Here is a 26,160-nt window from a genome sequence, read left to right as displayed (position 1 = left end):
GACTCCGAGGTCCCTCTTGCAGTTACTGTTTTTGAGCCAGGTCTTGCCTAATCTGTACTTATATCTTTGACTCTTCCTGCCCAAATGTAAAGCTTTGCTTTTCTCCACATTAAAATTAATTTTGTTGGACAGGGCCCATTGTTCAAGTTTGTCAGGATCTTTTTGGATCCTGAGTTTGTCTTCTGGGGTGTTGGCTATTCCTGCCAGGTTCGTATCATCTGCAAATTTGATGAGTTCCCCTTCTATTCTCTCATCATAATTGTTTAACAACTCTGTGAAATCTTGAGATTATTCAAGTTCTATTTACTGGCTTCACATTTCTGTGAAATGCTTCCACAGGAATGAATGGTTAATCTCTTATAAAGTCCAGATTAATTTCATATGACTTATGCCTGCCATATGTAAAAGCTTCTTGCTTCATATAACATGTTTTAAACTCAACTGTTCCTTGAATTCTGTTATTATTTGTTTTGACTGGTATGTGCATATGAATTCATTTCTGAAAAATACAGAAACATGATGCTATTTTCCAGAGGTACAATGTACAAATAGAAGACGGTGCATGCATACTATTTTAAAAAATTAAGGAAATAGCTATTTCAAAATGGAGAATGTATGAATGATGCATGTTTAATTATATAACAAATATGTTTCATGACAGAATATCTTGCAACCCATTTACTAAGCTCCTGATATATAAATCAATATGTATTTCTAATATCAAGAAGAAGAATCAGTAAGTAAGAAAAAAACCATAAAATTGCCAAATAAGTAAAAAGGAGGGCACTAGGAGAGATGGAGACATACATTTTGTGGATAACAGAAGATCATCTATTCAAACAACACCGTATTTCTAATTGTTTCTCTGCCCCAGGGTTACAAACCCATTTCATTGCTTTTATATCTATCAGTCTGTAGAGATTCTCAGTCATCCAGGTTATGGTTGTCCCAAAGGTGCTTTTTTGGGGGAGGCAACTGGACTTTGCTTTTTTCTTTTGAAGATGTTTTGCTTCTCATACAAGAAGCTTCTTCAGCTCTGACAGGATAGTGGGTAATGGAAGGATTTATATTCCTTGCAGACATCTGGTAATCTGCATTCTTTTAGAGGGTTGTTGAAGCACTTGGAGATTTATCGGTGTCCTCAGGATCATCTGAGTAGTGGTCCTGGTTCCTGTAGTCTGAACTGTTATATCTATCATCAGATTATGATTGTACAAAGACTATGTTATCTAACTTGGGTTCAGTGGTGGGTTCCTACCAGTTCAGCCCAGTTCGGCCGAACCGGTAGTGGTTTGGCAGCCTGGGTCGCTGGAACTGGCAGCGACACAGGCCTGCCACATCCCTGAACTAATTATCTGGACAGCGCCATAGGCACCGCCATCTTGTTTTTTGCTTCTGCGCATGCACAGAACAATTTTATTATACTGCACATGCATGCATAGCACGCATCAAGCGTGTGAAGTGTGCACACCACACACAGCCATGAATGAACCAGTAGTAGCGACTGCCAGAACCCATCCCTGCTTGGGTTCCTATTGCTATTCTTACAGTGCTCCTGAATATATTATACTTCTGTACAATCTGTTTGTTCTGAAATAGCATTGCATAAATGTTTTGTCAAATACAATAAGGAACTTCATAGATGCACTTAAATGGCCTAAAATATTGATTAGTATATGTGGAGAGCAAAACACAATAAAAATGAAGCTCTTTTAAGAATGGTGCCTTTTACTGCATAATAATTGTGTGCATGCAAACACAAATAATTATTTTTAAAAAGTATGTCCAAATTTGCAGCATCAATTTGCAATTTTAGCCTAAGTTTGCATTTCTTTCTTAGAACAGATTGTTTGATCTTTGTCTGTTTTGCTTCCCTGAATATTCAATGTGTCAGTTTTGAATTAAGGCAAGATAGGATTTGCCTTTCAAGTTGGCACTGTAGCATTGCCTGTTGTATGATAGCAGTTTGAGTAATTAGCATGACTAGCAGTTTTTATTGGCTACGATCCAAAGAAGTACACAATCAGTTTGAGCATTCAAAAGACTTTTGAACTAGATTTTTTTTCAAACAATCCCCTTCCTTCCTCCACTGTCACATGACGTATTTCTTTTAGAACAGAAAATCTTTTACTGCATATGTGAATCTTGTGAAATGTCCAGGAGCTTTGTATTTTGTAGGACAAAAACATGACTGGGGCTCCTTGTCTTGGATTCTATTTTAAACTAGCTTTAGTTTTCAAATGTAAAACAGGCATTGGCAACCAAATCAATTCCAGTAGTGTTTAATGAAACCCAAAGTATGGCAAGAATAACTATGGCTCTTTTAAGTGTCTCTTTATCACAATTCAGAGGTCTCAATAGAAATGGCTTGCAACCAAAGTGGGAAAAAATAAATATGGCTCACCAAAGTCTCCCACCAGGCTGATGTCTAGTTTCTACAATATATAACTATTTTGAAATGTCTACCTAATCCAAAAGAGATGTGGTGGCTCAGTGGCCAAGATGCTGAGCTTGTCGATCAGAAAGGTCGGCAGCTCGGCGGTTCAAATACCTACCACCGTGTAATAGAGTAAGCTCCCGTTACTCATCCCAGCTTCTGCTGATCTAGCAATTTGAAAGCATGTAAAAAAAGCAAGTAGAAAAATAGAAACCACCTTTGATAAGAAGCTAACAGCGTTCTATGTGCCTTTGACATTTAGTGATGCCGACCACATGAGCACAGAGATGTCTTTGGACAGTGCTGGCTCTTCAGCTTTGAAACGGAGATGAGCACCGTCCCCTGGAGATGGGAACAACTGGCACCTATGTGTGAGAGGAACCTTTACCTTTACCTAATCTAATCTAGGGGGAAAGAAACATTGTTCTTTCTTCTAATCTTGCATCCTAGTTCACTTTGCACAGAGGGCAAAAACATGACTGGGTCTCTTTTTCCTGCACTCTAGTTTAAACTAGCATTAGATTTCAAATATAAAACAGCCATTGGCATCTAAATCAATTCCAGCAGTTTTTAATGAAATCCAAAGAGTGGCAAGAACTATGGCTCTTTTAACTCAATTAAAGTTTCTAATTGTTACAGAGTTAGAAAAACAGTCCTGAAATTAATTGGTAAATAGCATAAAAATGATGTATCAATGAATCTCTAGCTATAATAGAAAAAAGTAACTAAATGAATTTGTGTAATCCAGTACATTGTGGGGGCTTTGGTGTTCTCTGAGGTTGGTTGTTTGCTTACAGTTGTTTAATTACCAAACTAGATAACTTCATCAGTATGATAAAATGAGTGGTTTGCTCTTTATTTATGGACAGTAGCTTGCCATGCCAGTTTGGTGAGGCTGTATGGAGGGGGGGGGGGGTTCCATGGTAGTTCCTTGATTAGAGTATTATTTTCTTCTTGACTGTTTGTCTGGTGTTAATCCCTAATTATCAGGGTGTGGGCTAAATGGATCTCCTTTATTTTATTTTAACAAATTGGTATTGGCTGCTCCTATAATCATCCTAGTTATAAAGAAAAAATTCAAATACATACTGTAAGTGTTGTTTAGCAGTCTTTAGTAAAACCTTGATTTCTTTGGTAGAAAAGGAGCAGCAATGAAGGATAGTGAAAACTTTCTAAGAACAAGAGGTGAAATGAACAATCAGAACTGTGCACACAGACATAAATTGCATTAAAGAAAAGGTCTTAAAAGAAAATCTCTATGATGAGTTAATGTCCTTTATACAACTATTATGAGCCCTATAGCCAATGTGCTTTTTAATCAAAGAATATCCTACAATGGTACAACTTGCATCTGACTTCCCCTTCTTGGTTACAAAAGTTATTAAATATATAACATTAAGATCAAATCAAGTGTACATTGATGGAACCAACATAGTACAATCAAGCCAGTAACTCAAAGAACAAAATACTTCAAGTAATTTACTTTTGTTTGGCACCAGGAAATATAATCCCCAGAGACCTTGGGGACCTGGGAGGCCTGAAAGATCTGGCGTCTTTGGAGAGCGTAAGAGAATTTTTGGTCTGTTTTGTCAGCGTGGACCTGGTGAGGGGGTGGTCAGCCTGGATGGTGCCTAGGGTGATCGAGCGGCTAGCTTGCGGCCACCATTACGGCCCTCCTGAACTCCTCCCCCCCTCAGCACTTTTCGAACTGCAACAGCTGTTTTCCCATCTTACTGGGTTTGTGAGAGCCTTTGGGACTTGCGGAATTAGATCATCTGGTCCTCCGCTTTTAAGGAGGGGGGTTATGGGGTGGTGTGGTGCCGGACAGAAGCGGGCAACTGCTATTACTTGTTATCTCTGCTGCCCCTTTGGGCGCCCCCACCCCCATCTGACCAGACTTTCTGCTGCGGTTTGCCCTTTTCTGTGGCTGGGGGGGGGGGCTTCTCTTTTTACCACCTTTATCATCTACGCTAGCTGGCTCCCCCAGTTCATCTTTATGGACCAAGCCCGTTGGACTCTCAGTTTTACATCTTTGTTCCGGACTACGACTATTACCGTCCATTACCATCTCAGGAACTCTATCTTAGCCACCTGGACTATTACCTCTCTTCCATCACACTATCAGAGAAAGAGGACACCCTATCTCCTTTGTACCTCGTCGGCTTTGACTGGCCTACTGTGCTTTCGTTCCATGAACTTACGATCCTACGTACGGATTTACTCGCCCAACATTAACATCTTTTTTAATATCTGCGCAATTTCTCTCGTATGTAGCGTGTATAGGGGGGTGTGTGAGTGAATGATCCCACCTTTTTTTAACTTAGTGTAATCCCTTTTTTATTATATAGTTGTATTTTTAATTTCCTGTGGGGGTTGCATGAGTGAGCGCTTGGGTGTGTATGCGAGGATTGGGAGTGAAACCGGACCTCCCCCACACTGAGTGCTCTGCAGAAGTGTTAGGGGGGACCTGGGCCTATTCCCAACCTCAGGATGATTGATTCGAAGGGCCTGCCGGGGAACGCGGGGGCTATGGGGGTGGGTGGAGGGACCGCGGACACGGGAGTGGGCCGGAACATTACGGTCTTAACAGGGAGGGGCAGATATGGCGGGGACTTCAGGGCTAGCCATTACCGGGGAAGGAGGGTTCGCTATGTCACAGAGATCCCTCCTTCCGGCCCTATTAGTCCCACTCCAAGGCCAGATGGCGTGAGTAATCAGGACCCTGGTCTCAGGCTGCTGTCGCTAAATGCCAGGTCTGCAGTTCACAAGGCTCCCCTCGTCCGGGACCTAATTTTAGATGAGAGGGCAGACCTGGCATGTATTACTGAAACCTGGCTGGGCCCAGAGGGAGGAGTCCCCCTCAGTGAGATGTGCCCAGAGGGTTTCCAGGTGCTTCATCAGCCGCGACCCAAAAGAAGGGGTGGGGGTGTGGCTATTGTTATCCGAGAGTCTCTAGTTCCTCGTAGGATCCCTGCTCCGGAGCTTGTCGGGTGTGAGTCCTTGCTGGTGAAGTTGGACCTCGAGGGTCAAGTGGGCTTGTTGTTAACGTACCTGCCTCCCAACAGCGTTGCAACAGTCCTCCCCTCACTCCTTGAGTCAGTAGCCATGCTGGCAATTGAGTTCCCCAGGCTTATGGTGCTGGGGGACTTTAATTTGCCTTCGCTCGGTGAGCACTCTGATGGAGCGCAGGAGTTCATGACTTCCATGACAGCCATGGGCTTGACCCAAGTAATCCGGGGCCCGACTCACTCAGCGGGTCACACGCTTGACCTCGTATTCCTCTCAGAGCAGTGGAATTGTGATCTTGGTTTGAGGGGTAGTCAGATCTTGCCCCTGTCATGGTCGGACCACTACCTACTGAGGTTTGACTTTCGGAGGCCAACCCCCACTGTAGGGAGGAGGAACCAATTAGGTGGTTCCACCCCAGCGCCTGATACTCTAGCCCGCAGTCCGGCTGAGACCTTGGTTGCTGCTTGGAATTCAGCAGCATCAGAGGCTCTCAACAGGATTGCGCCTTTACGGCCGATCCGAGGCAGTGGATCCAGGAGGGCTGCTTGGTTTACTAAGGAACTCTGGGAGATGAAGCGCCAAAAGAGACGCCTAGAGCACCACTGGAGATCCAGTAAGTCCGAGTCAGACCGAGCACTATTAAAATCCTGCATTAGAGCCTACCTCCGGGCAATCCGGACGTCAAAAAGAACTCACATTGCCGCTCTGATAGCTTCCGCTGAGTCATGCCCAGCCGTCTTGTTTAGGATAACCCGTTCCCTCCTGAATAGGAGGGATACGAGCGATCCTTTGCAAGGTAGAGCTGAGGAATACGTCCAATTTCTCGCGGATAAAGTTGCTCGGCTTCGGATGGACCTGGACTCCAATTGCACAGAGCCAGCCGAGGCACCGGGGGAGAATCTGGAGCGACATCTCTGGATTGATTTTCAACTCGTTACTCCTGAGGAAGTGGACAAGGCCATGGGAGCTGTGAGTACCTCCACTTGTGCGCTGGACCCATGTCCCTCCTGGCTGGTTGCGAACAGCAGGGAGGTGACACGGGGCTGGATCCAGGCGATAGTTACCACCTCCCTTTGGGAGGGGTTCTTTCCCCCCGCATTAAAGGCGGCGGTGGTGAGACCCCTCCTGAAGAAGCCATCTTTGGATCCAGCCATCTTAAATAACTATTGTCCAGTCTCCAACCTCCCCTTCGTGGGGAAGGTTGTTGGGAAAGTGGTGGCCTCTCAGCTCCGGTGGTCCTTGATGAAACCAATTATCTAGACTCCTTTCAGTCTGGTTTCAGGCCTGGCTACAGCACGGAAACTGCTTTGGTCGCACTGACCGATGATCTCTGGAGAGCCAAGGATGGGGGTCATGCCTCCGTCCTAGTGCTCCTTGACCTCTCAGCGGCCTTCGATACCATTGACCATGGTATCCTTCTGCGACGATTGCATGAGGTGGGGGTGGGAGGCACTGTCCTTCGGTGGTTCTCCTCTTACCTCTCGGAAAGGTCACAGTCAGTGTTGGTGGGAGGGCAGAGATCGACCCCTAGGCCCTTGAAGTGTGGGGTGCCGCAGGGTTTGGTCCTGTCCCCCCTATTTAACATCTACATGAAGCCGCTGGGTGAGATCATTCGACGGCACAGGATAAAATATCACCAGTATGGGAACGATACACAGCTGTATCTGTCCGCCCCGTGCCAACTCAGTGAAGCGGTTGATGTGATGTGTCAGTGCCTGGAGGCTGTTAGGGTCTGGATGGGGGTTAACAAGCTTGCACTCAATCCGGACAAGACTGAGTGGCTGGTGTGTTTCCCTCCCAACAATTGGCCAAGTATTCCATCTCTCAGGCTAGGGGGTCAAACTGTATGCCCCTCAGACAGGGTTCACAATTTGGGAGTCCTCCTGGACCCACAGCTGACTTTAGAACACCATTTGTCGGCTGTGACCAGGGGGGCATTTGCCCAGGTCCGCCTGGTGCACCAATTGCATCCCTACCTGAACCGGGAGGCCCTCGCAACAGTCACTCATGCCCTTGTGACCTCAAGACTGGACTACTGCAATGCGCTCTACATGGGGCAGCCCTTGAAGAGCATTCGGAGACTTCAGCTTGTCCAGAATGCAGCCACGCGAGTGATTGTGGGTGCACCCCGGTACACTCACGTCACACCTATCCTCCGCGAGCTGCACTGGCTGCCTATTGGTCTTCGGATACGCTTCAATGGTGCTAGTCGTCACTTATAAAGCCCTTCATGGTATTGGATCTGGGTACTTGAGAGACCACCTGCTGCCAATTACCTCCAACAGACCTATTAGATCCCACAGACTAGGCCTCCTCCAAATTCCATCTACCGGCCAATGCCGATTGGCTACCACCCGGAGGAGGGCCTTCTCTGTGGCTGCTCCGGCCCTCTGGAACGAGCTCCCTGTGGAGATTCGGACGCTCACCACCCTTCAGGCTTTCCGCAAAACCCTTAAAACCTGGCTGTTCCGACAGGCCTGGGGCTGACGAGTTTCTGTCCCCGCTCGAATTGTGTGGTTGTTGATTGTTTTTAAATTGTTGTTGTTGTTTGTCTGTTGTTTTCCTCCTGTTTGTATCCCCCTCCCTTACTTTGGCTTGTGAGCCGCCCTGAGTCCCTCTGGGAATAGGGCGGCATAGAAATGCAATAAATCAAATCAAATCAAATCAAATAATCCAGAACTACAGTATACCTAAGAAAACTCCATATATAAAACTATCATTTCTTGGGCTGAAAGATCTGTTGACTGCACTTTTCCAAGCAGACTTTGATCATGAGCAGTTTTCAATATCATGATCTTGAAAACTGCTCTTAGATAGTGTTGGAAGAAACACTATCAGCAATGGATGCCCTAGCTGCTTTCAAATACCACGTAGTTTTGACTGAAGTCAATTATTAAAGAAATTAAAACAACTCTTTAATTACCCTCTTTTTCTCTACTAAAAATTATTTTTAAAAACCCCTCTGATTAGCTGGTTAAAATTTATTAATATTTTTATTTTTAGTTTAAATGAAAAATTTCCCACTTCAAAGCTGAATTTCCCCGATTCTTTGAGTCCCACTTCAATCGGGTTTCAGGCATTCCTCAGTAGGAGCTGACACACCAAAATGTGCCCAGAAGAAGCTGCCTCATGAAGTGGTCATTATAATAATAACCAGTTATTTTATTATTTTATTTAAAACCTTTATAAAGCTGCCTGTCTTATAATGAACTTTGGATGACTCTCAATCAATTATTCAAACAACACCAATAATAACATAATGCATATACCTATTAAAACCATAAACATAAAAAATCTGGGACCAAAATTTAGCTTCCACATAAAGTTAATACTTCGTTGCTGAATTATCCTGGGATTTGTCTGGTTTTTGCAGCCATCCAGGGATCCCCAATGTCTTGACCCATTTCATCAAGACACTCGGCGGAGGTGATCTCGGAAGATTCAAGACGGAACAATGATTTCCCACGCATTCTGTTCTCCCGAGCGACCTGCCCACTGCCATCATCTGCCCAATGCGAGCAAGAAAAAGCAAGGCCGCCTCTCGACACTATGAATCTGGGCATCATCGCTTTCTTCTCCTCCCGGCTCTCGACTGCACCCAACCCGCCCTTTTCGACCCGTTCCACCCTTTGCCTCGCCCGGTTTATCTCCGCAGCCGTCTTCCTAACCTCTAACGGAGTTGATTGACGGGGCAAGGCAGGGCGTCTCAGCAGGAGACCCAGCTGGGAAATAGGCTGCTGCAGCGCCCAGCTAACCAGTGAGAAAGTAGCACCTTCGCCGTCGGACGCTCAAAACTGACGGCAAAGTTAACCCAGAGGCATGGAAGACACGGCAGTCGCCGCCGCCGAGAGCGCAGCTATGAGCTGCGACGTGATCGTGGTTGGGGGAGGCATCTCAGGTCAGTGAGTTTCCGCGGCACCTTCTGCTGATCCCGACGCCCTCTCGCTCCCTGTCTCAACAGGCGGCAAACTTCTCCGTCAATTTCGACGAGGGTCTCAAGCGAGCAGATCTGCGAACTTGGACGCTCGCCTGATTGGGAACTTCGCTCGCTCGTGTTGTTTCGTTACGTGTTAAGTTGTTTTGATTTTGTTTTGCTTTAAGTTCTGGTCGGGATGACAACGGAGGATAGATTTCAGCAGGAGATCACAGGGACAGGATTTTCTTCTGCTGGATTGCCGAGGTATACAGGCAGTTTGGTGTAGTGGTTAACTGAGTGCGAGAGCTTTAGTCCCATTTTGGGCACAAAGCCAGCTAGGGTGTCCTTTCAACCCTAGGGTGGAAGCAAGGGCAAACGGTTTCTGAAACCTTCCCAGAAAACTGCAGGAATATTGCCAGAAAGGGGGGGAAATTACTGCCAAAGTTCTTTCAGAATGAGAGATTACAAAATGTGAATTGCCTATTGGGCTGTTTGATTTTATTTATCTTTTACCTTGGACTCTTGGACTCTTACATATCTTAAATATATTGTCTTGGTACATTTTTTCCCAGGAAAGCTAAAGAGCTTATCTAAGAATAGCATATATAAGACATATTCTTGCAGTTTGAGATAGAATATTTTACAAAACATATTCGTTAACATGTATTTCATTACCAGATCTCTTTTTACAAATTCATTTAATACATCCTCTTCTAGAGTTGCTCCTTTGGCCATATCAAACGCATGAAATATTCAGGAGAATCACAGATTCTAGAATCACAGAAATGTACTGTCAGACCTTTGTCTTTCGTTGCAAGTATAGGCACTAAGACTTCTGTTCTCTGTTTGTCTCTTGCTCGTATATAATATTTTCAAAAATATTCAAACATGATAGGTGCAACAAAAAAACCTCATGTGCCACTCAGACCTCATGGGTTATTTAAATATTTGTTTTCTGTTGCAGTGCTCTGAAAGTTTTTATTGAAGACCTGTTCAAACTAGTGAAATACATTTCTATTTTATTTGTTTTTAAGTTATTTATTATAAAGTTTTACTAAAGTCAGCAATGGCAATATTGAAATGGGAGCAAACTGTTAAAAGAGCAATGAAAGGAAAAGTATGTAAGGATTGCCTCTCCTAACTTAAGAAAGTGAAGACTCTTGAAAGGAAGTATTTCAAAAGGAAGCTTTTATTAAGCCAAAGTGAAAACAAATAAGTTCAAAGCAACGTCTGAATCCCCTTAGGCAAGGCAATTAGAATTAAAGCAGTAGAGACCCCTCCCATTAGTCAGAATGCAGATTTTAGCCAATACTCAAGTGTGAAGGTGGTTCCTTTACCAGCTGCCCTGAGAACCAGATAAACAAACATTCCCATGGCTATCTTCCATTAGACATTAAAATGAACCATCCCACATGGCCATCATAAACATTCCCCAAAAGATAAGGAGATCTCAGGGTGCTTTGGCACCAGGAAACTAGCTGTAAAATATCAGTTGTCACAGGCACTGCTAATAAATCAAATCCAACCCCCCCCCTTCTCCCAATTGAATGGCAGTATCATTTTTAGGGATCTGACAGTTGCTATGCAGTGCTCCGATCTAGATGTCTTGAACTTCAGTTTCAAAAGTTGTACCAACTGGAAATTCTGAAATTGAATTGCAGTACATCTAGAGGGCTAGACTGTGGAAAACTGCTGTGCATTGTAGGGGTATATCCTCATGAACGTGATAGAAATTGTCTCTGAGTTAAAGTTCATAGAATTGCACTATTTACCATCTTTAACACACTATTTTTAAAGAGAGTCCATCTTAGACTTATTTATTAATTGTGTAACCCAATAATTAAACAGTTTTTAAAAAGTATTTTCAATTTAATTTTAAAAGTAATTCAACTTACTAACATGTTTTAACCTCTAAAAATGATAAACATTGAAATTGAATTGTGTTGAGCTTTAAATTCTTTTTAGTTAACTAAACTAGTCCCTCGTAGGATCCCTGCTCTGGAGACTGTCGGGTGTGAGTCCCTGCTGGTGAAGTTGGACCTTGGGGTTAGTGGGTCTGTTCGTAACGTACCTACCTCCCAACTGCGTTACAACAGCCCTGCCTGTGCTCCTTGAGTCAGTAGCCGAGCTGGCGGTTGAGTTCCCTAGGCTTATAGTGCTGGAGGACTTCAACCTGCCGTCGCTCGGTGAACGCTCTGATGGAGCACGGGAGTTCATGGCTTCCATGACAGCCATGGACTTGACCCAGGTAATTCAGGGTCTGACTCATACAGCGGGTCACACGCTCGACCTTGTGTTTCTCTCGGAGCAGTGGAGACGTGATCTAGATTTAAAGGGCATTGAGATCTTGCCCTTGTCATGGTCAGATCACTTCCTATTGAGGCTTGACTTTCGGAAACCAATCCCCCACTGTAGGGAGGGGGAACCGATTAGGTGGTTCCGCCCCAGGCGCCTGATGGACCCTATGGGATTTCAGACGGCGCTTGGTGAGATACCTGACTCCTTGGCCCACAGTCCGGCGGAATCCCTGGTCGCTGCTTGGAATACAGCGGCGGCGGAGGCTCTAAACCGGATTGTGCCTTTACAGCCTCTCCGCGGCAGTGGATCCAGGAGGGCTCCTTGGTTTACCGAGGAACTCCGGGAGATGAAGCGCCAAAAGAGACGCCTAGAGCGACGCTGGAGGGCTAGTAACTCCGAATCCGACCGGACACAATTAAGAGCCTTTATTAGGACTTATCTAGTGGCAATACGGGTGGCAAAATGTGCTCATTTTTCCGCTCTTATTGCATCTGCAGAATCTCGCCCAGCCGCTCTGTTTAGGATAGCACGCTCCCTCTTGAAAGAGAGGGATGCGGGTGAGCCCTTACAGGATAGAGCTGATGAGTTTGTTCAGTTTCTGTTGGATAAAATAGCTCGGATTCGGATGGACCTGGACTCCACTTGGAGAGCACCAGCCGAGATGCTGGGGGAGGATCTTGATCTGATTTTATGGAGTGAGTTTCAACTTGTCGCCCCTAAGGAAGTGGACAAGGCCATGGGAGCGGTAAGTGCCTCCACTTGTTTACTGGACCCATGTCCCTGCTGGCTGGTCTCGACCAGCAGGGAGGTGACACATGGCTGGATCCAGAGGATTGTTAACACCTCTCTCCAGGAGGGATCCTTCCCGCACCCCCTAAAGGATGTTGTGGTGAGACCCCTCCTTAAGAAACCTTCCCTGGATCCAGCCATCTTAAACAACCACCGTCCAGTCTCCAACCTCCTGTTTGTAGGGAAGGTTGTTGAGAAAGTGGTGGCCTTTCAACTCCGACGGACCTTGGATGAAGCAGATTATTATCTGGATCCCTTTCAGTCGGGGTTCAGGCCTGGTTACGGCACTGAAACTGCTTTGGTCGCACTGATCGATGATCTCTGGTGGGCCAGGGATAGAGGACATTCCTCTATCCTAGTGCTTCTTGACCTCTCAGTGACCTTTGATACCATCGACCATGGTATCCTTCTGCGGCGGTTACGGGAGGTGGGAGTGGGAGGCACCGTTTTACGGTGGTTCTGCTCCTACCTCTCGGACAGTTCACAGTTGGTGTTGGTTGGAGGACAGAGATCGACCCCTAGGCCCCTCAAATATGGGGTGCCGCAGGGTTCGGTCCTGTCCCCCCTCCTATTTAATATCTACATGAAGCCACTGGGTGAGATCATACGCCGGCACGGGATCAAATATCATCAATACGTGGACGATACTCAATTGTATCTGTCTGCCCCGTGCCAACTCAGCGAAGCAGTGGAAGTGATGTGCCAGTGCCTGGAGGCTGTCAGGGTCTGGATGGGAGTGAACAAGCTTGCACTCAACCCAGACAAGACCGAGTGGCTATTGATGCTGCCTCCCAAGGACAGTCCAGACATTCCACCTCTTAGCCTGGGGGTGAAATTATACACCCCTCAGAGAGGGCCCGCAATTTGGATGTCCTCCTGGACCTGCAGCTGATGTTAGAACACCATCTTTCAGGAGGGCTTTTGCCCAGGTTCGCCTGGTGCACCAGTTGCGGCCCTATCTGGACCGGGAGGCCCTTCAGATATTCACTCACGCCCTCGTCACCTCAAGACTGGATTATTGTAACGCGCTCTACATGGGGCTGCCCATGAAGAGTGTTCGAAGACTGCAGTTGGTCCAGAATGCAGCCACATGAGCGATATTGGGTGTACCTAGATACACCCATGTTACACCCATCCTCCGTGAGCTGCACTGGCTCCCTATTGGTCTCCGAACGCGCTTCAAGGTGCTAATCATTACTTTTAAAGCCCTACATGGTTTAGGACCTGGCTACCTGAGAGACCGCCTCCTGCCACATATCTCCCAACGACCAACTAGATCTCATAGGTTGGGCCTTCTCCGGGTGCCGTTGACTGGACAATGCCGGCTGGCGACTCCCCGGGGGAGAGCCTTCTCTGTAGCTGCTCCGGCCCTGTGGAACGATCTACCCGTACAGATCTGGACCCTTACCACTCTCCCGGCCTTCCATAAAGCCACCAAGACCTGGCTGTTCCGGCAGGCCTGGGGCTGTTGACCAATGTCCAGCCCCACCTACACTGAATGGATGATGTGCAATTTTAATTATGTACCTTTATTTTTAAATTTCTAAATGTTTTTTATCTGTCTGTAAGCTGCCCAGAGTCCCTAGGGAGTGGGCAGCATACAAATTTTATTAAATTGGAAATTGGAAAATCCACTTTCACCTTTTAATTTTAATCATTTTCCATAAGCCTTTCAGATCACAAACATTACTGTCAACTTTCTATTTTAATAGCATGATAGAACCATAATAGTGCTTTCTGAAACATTGCCACAGTCAGTTTCTTTTTATAACCCTTTAATCCCTTAAGTTGTGTAAAATTAGGGCGACTGAACAGGGTCTGGAGTTCGCAGCTAATATTTTCTCTTTGTGCCTGAGAGAGAAATATTTGTTGTTACCTAGGATTGAACTCTCAGCATTCTGAGTGGGAAGTGAGCATCTATACCACCAGGCTACCATGCTGCTTTGGAAAATTGCCACAATCAGTGAATATGGAAAACCATCCTACAATTCAATGTCTCGGTAAAGGTCTGGAAAACAGTAAAGTTTTGGGAAAAAGAGAAATAGTGATATTTTAATTTTAAAAGTTGTCTCTCTAACAATAATGAAATTCAGTCATAACTGCTAATAATAAATACTCCTACTATACTATACTACTACACTAGTCATAAACAGTAGTAATAGTAGTTTGGCTTAATAATAATAATAATAATAATAATAATAATAATAATAATAATAATAACAACAACAACAACAACAACAACAACAACAACAACAACTCCGCCGTTGCCGGTCCCAAGCCCGGATGAGAAAGGAGGAAGGTTGGGGTCAGGTTGGCATCTGGTCCCGTAAAAAAACCCCGCCAACCCATACAATATGGTGAAAAAAACAAATAAGAATTCCATACCGCATCGGTCGTCGCGCGGGTTAACAAGGGCCGCGGCGGATGTTGGGGTCCCTGGACATCCGTCGACAAGTGGGCTACAAGTGGACCAGCCAACAAAACGACAAAAATATAGTGCAGATGAAAACCGTGCCATAATGGCCTGTTACTACAACTCAGAGCCAGAAAAAAGAGGCTATTTAAAGCGAATGTATGAATTATGGAAACAACAATATCCAGATTCAAATGTTAGTGAACAACGACTAGCAGATCAAAGGCGATTTATTATACGGAATAAAGTGTTTAGTGAAGTTGAACATGAGGAAATTCAGGCAAATTGCAAAACCCCAAAAACAATATCACAAGCGGAAATAACTGATATTCAAGACACAACTAAAGACATTATAGTAGAACTCCCAGAAGAAGCTCTCGGGGAGGAAATAACATCACCACCACTAGAACCAGTTATCACTGAACCAACTGATGAACTAACTCAAAAACAAAAAGAATTGAAGGATAAGATCATGGAGCATTTTCTGCTTAATGAGGAAAGGCAACGTTTACCATCACTAAAAACTGTGCCGAAGAAAATTTTGGCCCCTATCATGAAAATGGTTAATGCAGTGTTTTCAACAATTGAACCGGGATCCATCTTGGAAACAAACCAGTTAATGTACAGCGCAGCTGTAATAGTCACTAATGAACTAGGCATTAAAATTAAAGTACCTAGTCACACAACAGAAAAAGCATCAAAGCCAAAGTGGAAAATCCGTTTAGAACAAAAAATCAAAAAATTAAGAGCAGATGCTAGTAACTTAAAGAACATGCATGAGCAACAGCTTAAAAACAACAAAATCATAGATCGGCTAATCAGAAGATATAGATTGGATACAAGAAACATCAATGAAGCTGTAGAGATTGTAAAACAGCAGATAACAGCAACAGCTACAAAAATTGAAAGATATGAGGCACGAATCATACAATATAAACAAAATCAGCAATTTCGATCAGACCAACGGCGTTTTTATCAAAGTCTTAATGTGAATGGTGACACCAAAAGTGAAAAACCAGAAAAACAGGCCACAGTTGAATTCTGGAAAGAATTGTGGGAAAATGCAAAGGACTACAACAAGGAAGCAAAGTGGATACATGACTTTGAAAAAAGCATTGGCAACAAACAAATGCAAGTATTAGAAATAACAACTGAGATGGTCAAAAATCGAGTTAAAAAGGTAAAGAATTGGACATCACCTGGAAAGGACCAATTACATGGTTTCTGGCTCAAATATCTGACCAGTTTACATGCAATATTGGCCAGGCAACTGAATGAAATTTTACAAAAGGGCCAAATTGATGAATGGTTGACAACTGGAAAAACATACTTGATTCAGAAAGATGCAACTAAAGGAACAACACCTGAAAACTACAGACCAATAACATGCTTGCCAACAACCTTCAAATTACTCACAGGCATTATTGCAGATAACATGATGGATTATTTGGAAACAAACAACATCTTGCCAGTAGAGCAAAAAGGCAACAAAAGAAGGAGTAGGGGCACAAAAGATCAGCTTCTAATTGATAAAATGATATTAGAAAATTGTAAGAACAGAAAAACGAACTTGAATATGGTCTGGATTGATTACAAAAAGGCATTTGACTCACTGCCACATAGTTGGATCATAAAATGCTTAGAAACAACTGGCATTAGCAAAAATACTACATCCTTTACTGAAAAGGCGATGAAACAATGGAGAACTGAGTTGGCGGTAGGGAATGAGATCTACGGAATGGTTAATATCAAGCGAGGAATTTTCCAGGGTGATTCACTTTCACCTCTTCTCTTCATCATCGCAATGATCCCACTATCAGTAATCTTAAAAAAAATGAAATTAGGTTACCAAACAGCCAAAGAAGCTGAAAAAATTTCGCATTTACTATATATGGATGATTTGAAACTCTACGGAAAGTCAGAAATAGAAATCCAATCATTGACAAATAGAGTCCGAGTATTCAGCACCGATATTTCAATGCAGTTTGGCATGGAAAAATGTGCCACTGTATCCATAAAAAGAGGCAAAATCACTGCATCTGAGGGAATTGAAATGCCCAATGGCCAACTAATTAAATGCAAAGAAAATGAAGCCTACAAATACTTAGGCATTCTGCAGTTGGATAACATCAAGCATGGAGAAGTAAAAACTATTGTCAGACGAGAGTACACCAACAGAGTTAGGAAAATTTTGAAATCTAAATTGAATGGTGGAAATACAATCAAGGCCATAAATACCTGGGCAATACCAGTTATAAGATACACAGCTGGCATAGTTAACTGGACACAAGCTGATTTGGACCTTTTGGACCGAAAAACCAGGAAACTAATGACAATGCACTACAGTTTACATCCACGTGGTGATACTGATAGACTATATCTGCCCCGAAAATCAGGTGGCAGAGGATTATTACAAGTGAAGCAAACAGTTGAAGAAGAAAAACATGCACTGGCTGATTATTTAAAAGAAAGTCAAGAACATCTATTAATCGAAGTAAAGAACAAAAATCTACTGAAAGCCCAACAGACAAAACAAGAATACAGAAAAGATGTGATAAAATCAAGAATGGAGAGTTGGCAGAACAAAGCACTGCATGGTCAATTTCTGGAAAAAATAAAAGATAAAGTGGACAGGGAACAAACTTGGTTATGGTTAAAAACAGGTACATTAAAGAAAGAAACAGAGTCACTAATCCTGGCTGTGCAAGAACATGCTATCCGCACAAATGCCATTAAGGCCAAAATCGAAAAATCCTCTGATGATGCCAAATGCAGACTTTGCAAAGAAGCTGACGAAACTGTTGATCACATACTCAGCTGCTGTAAAAAAATCGCGCAGACTGATTATAAATTGCGGCACAATTTAGTAGCACAAATGATCCATTTGAATTTGTGCAAAAATTATAATATTAAAACAGCAACAAACTGGTGGGAACATCAGCCTGAAAAAGTCACCGAAAATCAGATGGTCAAGATCTTGTGGGATTTCCGTATACAAACCGACAAAATACTGGCGCATAATACACCAGACATCACACTGGTTGAGAAAAATAAGGTCACAATCATAGACATCCCAATACCAGGTGATAGCAGGGTCGCCGAGAAGGAACATGAAAAAATCGCAAGATACCAGGACTTAAAAATCGAAATTCAACGACTATGGCACAAACCAGCAGTGGTAATTCCAGTGGTAATTGGCACACTGGGTGCTATTCCAAAAGCACTGGAATTACATTTAAAACAGTTAAAAATTGACAAAATCACCATCAGTGAAATGCAAAAAGCTGCACTGCTTGGATCTGCACGTATATTACGAAAATACGTTACGATGTCCTAGGCCCCTGGGTGGGGCCCGACTAGTAACCAATGCCAAATCCAGCAAAACAACTGGCCGCTGTGATACAATTGTATAATAATAATAATAATAATAATAATAATAATAATAATAATAATAATAATAATAATAATAATAATAATGGTAATTGGCACACTGGGTGCTATTCCAAAAGCACTGGGATTACATTTAAAACAGTTAAAAATTGACAAAATCACCATCAGTCAAATGCAAAAAGCTGCACTGCTTGGATCTGCACGCATATTACGAAAATACGTTACGACGTCCTAGGCCCCTGGGTGGGGCCCGACTAGTAACCAATGCCAAATCCGGTGAAACAACTGGCCGCTGTGATACAATTGTATAATAATAATAATAATAATAATAATAATAATAATAATAATAATAATAATAATAATAATAATAATATTCAAGACACAACTAAAGACATTATAGTTGAACTCCCAGAAGAAGCTCCCGGGGAGGAAATAACATCACCACCACTAGAACCAGTTATCACTGAACCAACTGATGAACTAACTCATAAACAAAAAGAATTGAAGAATAAGATCATGGAGCATTTTCTGCTTAATGAGGAAAGGCAACATTTACCATCACTAAAAACTGTGCCTAAGAAAATTTTGGCCCCTATCATGAAAATGGTTAATGCAGTGTTTTCAACAATTGAACCGGGATCCATCTTGGAAACAAACCAGTTAATGTACAGCGCAGCTGTAATAGTCACTAATGAACTAGGCATTAAAATTAAAGTACCTAGTCATACAACAGAAAAAGCATCAAAGCCAAAGTGGAAAATCCGTTTAGAACAAAAAATAAAAAAATTAAGGGCAGATGCTAGTAACTTAAAGAACATGCATGAGCAACGGCTTAAAAACAACAAAATCATAGATCGGCTAATCAGGAGATATAGATTGGATACAAGAAACATCAATGAAGCTGTAGAGATTGTAAAACAGCAGATAACAGCAACAGCTACAAAAATTGAAAGATATGAGGCACGAATCATCCAATATAAACAAAATCAGCAATTTCGATCAGACCAACGGCGTTTTTATCAAAGTCTTAATGTAAATGGTGACACCAAAAGTGAAAAACCAGAAAAACAGGCCACAGTTGAATTCTGGAAAGAATTGTGGGAAAATGCAAAGGACTACAACAAGGAAGCAAAGTGGATACATGACTTTGAGAAAAGCATTGGCAACAAACAAATGCAAGTATTAGAAATAACAACTGAGATGGTCAAAAATCGAGTTAAAAAGGTAAAGAATTGGACATCACCTGGAAAGGACCAATTACATGGTTTCTGGCTCAAATATCTGACCAGTTTACATGCAATATTGGCCAGGCAACTGAATGAAATTTTACAAAAGGGCCAAATTGATGAATGGTTGACAACTGGAAAAACATACTTGATTCAGAAAGATCCAACTAAAGGAACAACACCTGAAAACTATAGACCAATAACATGCTTGCCAACAACCTTCAAATTACTCACAGGCATTATTGCAGATAACATGATGGATTATTTGGAAACAAACAACATCTTGCCAGTAGAGCAAAAAGGCAACAAAAGAAGGAGCAGGGGCACAAAAGATCAGCTTCTAATTGATAAAATGATATTAGAAAATTGTAAGAACAGAAAAACGAACTTGAATATGGTCTGGATTGATTACAAAAAGGCATTTGACTCACTGCCACATAGTTGGATCATAAAATGCTTAGAAACAACTGGCATTAGCAAAAATATTACATCCTTTACTGAAAAGGCAATGAAACAATGGAGAACTGAGTTGGCAGTAGGGAATGAGAGCTACGGAATGGTTAATATCAAGCGAGGAATTTTCCAGGGTGATTCACTTTCACCTCTTCTCTTCATCATTGCAATGATCCCACTATCAGTAATCTTAAAAAAAATGAAATTAGGCTACCAAACAGCCAAAAAAGCTGAAAAAATTTCGCATTTACTATATATGGATGATTTGAAACTCTATGGAAAGTCAGAAATAGAAATCCAATCATTGACAAATACAGTCCGAGTATTCAGCACCGATATTTCAATGCAGTTTGGCATGGAAAAATGCGCCACTGTATCCATAAAAAGGGGCAAAATCACTGCATCTGAGGGAATTGAAATGCCCAATGGCCAACTAATTAAATGCAAAGAAAATGAAGCCTACAAATACTTAGGCATTCTGCAGTTGGATAACATCAAGCATGGAGAAGTAAAAACTATTGTCAGACGAGAGTACACCAACAGAGTTAGGAAAATTTTGAAATCTAAATTGAATGGTGGAAATACAATCAAGGCCATAAATACCTGGGCAATACCAGTTATAAGATACACAGCTGGCATAGTTAACTGGACACAAACTGATTTGGACCTTTTGGACCGAAAAACCAGGAAACTAATGACAATGCACTACAGTTTACATCCACGTGGTGATACTGATAGACTATATCTGCCCCGAAAATCAGGTGGCAGAGGATTATTACAAGTGAAGCAAACAGTTGAAGAAGAAAAACATGCACTGGCTGATTATTTAAAAGAAAGTCAAGAACATCTATTAATCGAAGTAAAGAACAAAAATCTACTGAAGGCCCAACAGACAAAACAAGAATACAGAAAAGATGTGATAAAATCAAGAATGGAGAGTTGGCAGAACAAAGCACTGCATGGTCAATTTCTGGAAAAAATAAAAGATAAAGTGGACAGGGAACAAACATGGTTATGGTTAAAAATAGGTACATTAAAGAAAGAAACAGAGTCACTAATCCTGGCTGCGCAAGAACAAGCTATCCGCACAAATGCCATTAAGGCCAAAATCGAAAAATCCTCTGATGATGCCAAATGCAGACTTTGCAAAGAAGCTGACGAAACTGTTGATCACATTCTCAGCTGCTGTAAAAAAATCGCGCAGACTGATTATAAATTGCGGCACAATTCAGTAGCACAAATGATCCATTGGAATTTGTGCAAAAATTATAATATTAAAACAGCAACAAACTGGTGGGAACATCAGCCTGAAAAAGTCACAGAAAATCAGATGGTCAAGATCTTGTGGGATTTCCGTATACAAACCGACAAAATACTGGCGCATAATACACCAGACATCACACTGGTTGAGAAAAATAAGGTCACAATCATAGACATCGCAATACCAGGTGATAGCAGGGTCGCCGAGAAGGAACATGAAAAAATCGCAAGATACCAGGACTTAAAAATCGAAATTCAACGACTATGGCACAAACCAGCAGTGGTAATTCCAGTGGTAATTGGCACACTGGGTGCTATTCCAAAAGCACTGGAATTACATTTAAAACAGTTAAAAATTGACAAAATCACCATCAGTCAAATGCAAAAAGCCGCACTGCTTGGATCTGCACGCATATTACGAAAATATGTTACGACGTCCTAGGCCCCTGGGTGGGGCCCGACTAGTAACCAATGCCAAATCCGGCGAAACAACTGGCCGCTGTGATACAATTGTATAATAATAATAATAATAATAATAATAATAATAATAATAATAATAATGGTAATTGGCACACTGGGTGCTATTCCAAAAGCACTGGGATTACATTTAAAACAGTTAAAAATTGACAAAATCACCATCAGTCAAATGCAAAAAGCTGCACTGCTTGGATCTGCACGCATATTACGAAAATACGTTACGACGTCCTAGGCCCCTGGGTGGGGCCCGACTAGTAACCAATGCCAAATCCGGCGAAACAACTGGCCGCTGTGATACAATTGTATAATAATAATAATAATAATAATAATAATAATAATAATAATAATAATAATAATAATAATAATAATATTCAAGACACAACTAAAGACATTATAGTTGAACTCCCAGAAGAAGCTCCCGGGGAGGAAATAACATCACCACCACTAGAACCAGTTATCACTGAACCAACTGATGAACTAACTCATAAACAAAAAGAATTGAAGAATAAGATCATGGAGCATTTTCTGCTTAATGAGGAAAGGCAACATTTACCATCACTAAAAACTGTGCCTAAGAAAATTTTGGCCCCTATCATGAAAATGGTTAATGCAGTGTTTTCAACAATTGAATCGGGATCCATCTTGGAAACAAACCAGTTAATGTACAGCACAGCTGTAATAGTCACTAATGAACTAGGCATTAAAATCAAAGTACCTAGTCACACAACAGAAAAAGCATCAAAGCCAAAGTGGAAAATCCGATTAGAACAAAAAGTCAAAAAATTAAGGGCAGATGCTAGTAACTTAAAGAACATGCATGAGCAACGGCTCAAAAACAAAAAAAATCATAGATCGGCTAATCAGAAGATATAGATTGGATACAAGAAACATCAATGAAGCTGTAGAGATTGTAAAACAGCAGATAACAACAACAGCTAGAAAAATTGAAAGATATGAGGCACGAATCATCCAATATAAACAAAATCAGCAATTTCGATCAGACCAACGGCGTTTTTATCAACGTCTTAATGTGAATGGTGACACCAAAAGTGAAAAACCAGAAAAACAGGCCACAGTTGAATTCTGGAAAAAATTGTGGGAAAATGCAAAGGACTACAACAAGGAAGCAAAGTGGATACATGACTTTGAGAAAAGCATTGGCAACAAACAAATGCAAGTATTAGAAATAACAACTGAGATGGTCAAAAATCGAGTTAAAAAGGTAAAGAATTGGACATCACCTGGAAAGGACCAATTACATGGTTTCTGGCTCAAATATCTGACCAGTTTACATGCAATATTGGCCAGGCAACTGAATGAAATTTTACAAAAGGGCCAAATTGATGAATGGTTGACAACTGGAAAAACATACTTGATTCAGAAAGATGCAACTAAAGGAACAACACCTGAAAACTACAGACCAATAACATGCTTGCCAACAACCTTCAAATTACTCACAGGCATTATTGCAGATAACATGATGGATTATTTGGAAACAAACAACATCTTGCCAGTAGAGCAAAAAGGCAACAAAAGAAGGAGCAGGGGCACAAAAGATCAGCTTCTAATTGATAAAATGATATTAGAAAATTGTAAGAACAGAAAAACGAACTTGAATATGGTCTGGATTGATTACAAAAAGGCATTTGACTCACTGCCACATAGTTGGATCATAAAATGCTTAGAAACAACTGGCATTAGCAAAAATATTACATCCTTTACTGAAAAGGCGATGAAACAATGGAGAACTGAGTTGGCAGTAGGGAATGAGATCTATGGAATGGTTAATATCTAGCGAGGAATTTTCCAGGGTGATTCACTTTCCTGTTCTCTTCATCATTGTAATGATCCCACTATCAGTAATCTTAAAAAAAATGGAATTAGGCTACCAAACAGCCAAAGAAGCTGAAAAAATTTCGCATTTACTATATATGGATGATTTGAAACTCTATGGAAAGTCAGCAATAGAAATCCAATCATTGACAAAAACAGTCCGAGTATTCAGCGCCGATATTTCAATGCAGTTTGGCATGGGAAAATGCGCCACTGTATCCATAAAAAGAGGCAAAATCACTGCATGTGAGGAAATTGAAATGCCCAATGGCCAACTAATTAAATGCAACGAAAATGAAGCCTACAAATACTTAGGCATTCTGCAGTTGGATAACATCAAGCATGGAGAAGTAAAAACTATTGTCAGACGAGAGTACACCAACAGAGTTAGGAAAATTTTGAAATCTAAATTGAATGGTGGAAATACAATCAAGGCCATAAATACCTGGGCAATACCAGTTATAAGATACACAGCTGGTATAGTTAACTGGACACAAGCTGATTTGGACATTTTGGACCGAAAAACCAGGAAACTAATGACAATGCACTACAGTTTACATCCACGTGGTGATACTGATAGATTGTACCTGCCCCGAAAATCAGGTGGCAGAGGATTATTACAAGTGAAGCAAACAGTTGAAGAAGAAAAACATGCACTGGCTGATTATTTAAAAGAAAGTCAAGAACATCTATTAATCGAAGTAAAGAACAAAAATCTACTGAAGGCACAACAGACGAAACAAGAATACAGAAAAGATGTGATAAAATCAAGAATGGAGAGTTGGCAGAACAAAGCACTGGATGGCCAATTTCTGGAAAAAATAAAAGATAAAGTGGACAGTGAACAAACTTGGTTATGGTTAACAACAGGTACATTAAAGAAAGAAACAGAGTCACTAATCCTGGCTGTGCAAGAACAAGCTATCCGCACAAATGCCATTAAGGCCAAAATCGAAAAATCCTCTGATGATGCCAAATGCAGACTTTGCAAAGAAGCTGATGAAACTGTTGATCACATACTCAGCTGCTGTAAAAAAATTGCGCAGACTGATTATAAATTGCTGCACAATTTAGTAGCACAAATGATCCATTGGAATTTGTGCAAAAATTATAATATTAAAACAGCAACAAACTGGTGGGAACATCAGCCTGAAAAAGTCACTGAAAATCAGATGGTCAAGATCTTGTGGGATTTCCGTATACAAACGGACAAAATACTGGCGCATAATACACCAGACATCACACTGGTTGAGAAAAATAAGGTCACAATCATAGACATCCCAATACCAGGTGATAGCAGGGTCGCCAAGAAGGAACATGAAAAAATCGCAAGATACCAGGACTTAAAAATCGAAATTCAACGACTATGGCACAAACCAGCAGTGGTAATTCCAGTGGTAATTGGCACACTGGGTGCTATTCCAAAAGCACTGGAATTACATTTAAAACAGTTAAAAATTGACAAAATCACTATCAGTCAAATGCAAAAAGCCGCACTGCTTGGATCTGCACGCATATTACGAAAATACATTACGACGTCCTAGGCCCCTGGGTGGGGCCCGACTAGTAACCAATGCCAAATCCGGCGAAACAACTGGCCGCTGTGATACAATTGTATATAATAATAACCAGGAGTGGTAATTCCAGTGGTAATTGGCACACTGGGTGCTATTCCAAAAGCACTGGAATTATATTTAAAACAGTTAAAAATTGACAAAATCACCATCAGTCAAATGCAAAAAGCCACACTGCTTGGATCTGCATGCATATTATGAAAATACGTTATGACGTCCTAGGCCCCTGGGTGAGGCCCAACTAGTAACCAATGCCAAATCCGGCGAAACAGCTGGCCGCTGTGATACAATTGTATAATAATAATAACAACAAGAACAACAACAACAACAACAACAAACCATCTTTCAAACAGGTAATAACTGAGTTTGTCCACTAGCTTTTGGGTATGGCCAGAAAGCAACTCTTAAAAGAATGTCCAATCTATATTGTTTTTCTTAAGCACTTAATAAACATGTGCAGTCAGAGGAATGCAAGTTCAGATGATAGGTCAGGTAAAATGTAGTGAAAGAAAACCAGACTCCTGGCAGAACAAATGTGAGCAAGTTGCAATGTCATTTGTTGCTTTGAGCACATTTGGGATTTGTACAACTGCCAGCAAAAGAAATGGTTTAATTTTCTTGCAGTAAATCAGAACTGAATGCACCCATGTGGGATGTTACTATAGGAAGCAGGACAAAAATAACTCCAAACATTTATTTTTATTAATATTTTATTTACAATGTTTGCTTTCCAACAATTAAGGATTATATGGTCTGATCTAAGAAAGAGCAGGCTATATCTGTACTATGTTGGAGACAGTATTTTACAAAAACAATTAGGACCTTATTTTAGCACTTTTTAAGTAGAGTTATAGCTATTACTAGATTTTTTTTTTAAAAGCAAGGACTGTTTTTCCACTAAACATTTAAGGTAAAATACCCCATTTTAGATATAGGATCAATATAGTATTATTTGTTATTTCATTTTTAACTCTGGAAAAAGACCAGTGAGATATACTCCTGATATAGACTTCCTTCTTTCTTTCCCACTTCATATTTAAAGTTTAGTCCTTCCCACCAAAAAAGTTCAATAATTTTTATTTTGC

At 41.6% G+C, this 26,160-nt stretch overlaps 1 protein-coding gene across 1 annotated transcript in view; it reads left to right on the top strand.

Annotated features, from left to right (window-relative positions):
• Positions 1 to 9,057: 9,057 nt before the first annotated feature.
• LOC106550340 (amine oxidase [flavin-containing] A) overlaps positions 9,058 to 26,160 on the top strand; it is a 65,441-nt gene continuing 48,338 nt past the window's right edge. The window contains exon 1 of the mRNA XM_087721746.1: positions 9,058 to 9,344. Coding sequence (XP_087577872.1) covers positions 9,266 to 9,344 — 79 coding nt within the window. The 5' untranslated portion in view covers positions 9,058 to 9,265. The remainder of the gene's footprint in view (positions 9,345 to 26,160) is intronic.

Source organism: Thamnophis sirtalis, unplaced genomic scaffold (genome assembly GCF_051295495.1).
Source record: "Thamnophis sirtalis isolate CommonGarterSnake01/CBP01778 unplaced genomic scaffold, rThaSir2_p1.2 scaffold_8, whole genome shotgun sequence".
NCBI lineage: Eukaryota > Metazoa > Chordata > Lepidosauria > Squamata > Natricidae > Thamnophis > Thamnophis sirtalis.
This window is presented reverse-complemented; position numbering and strand designations above follow the sequence as displayed.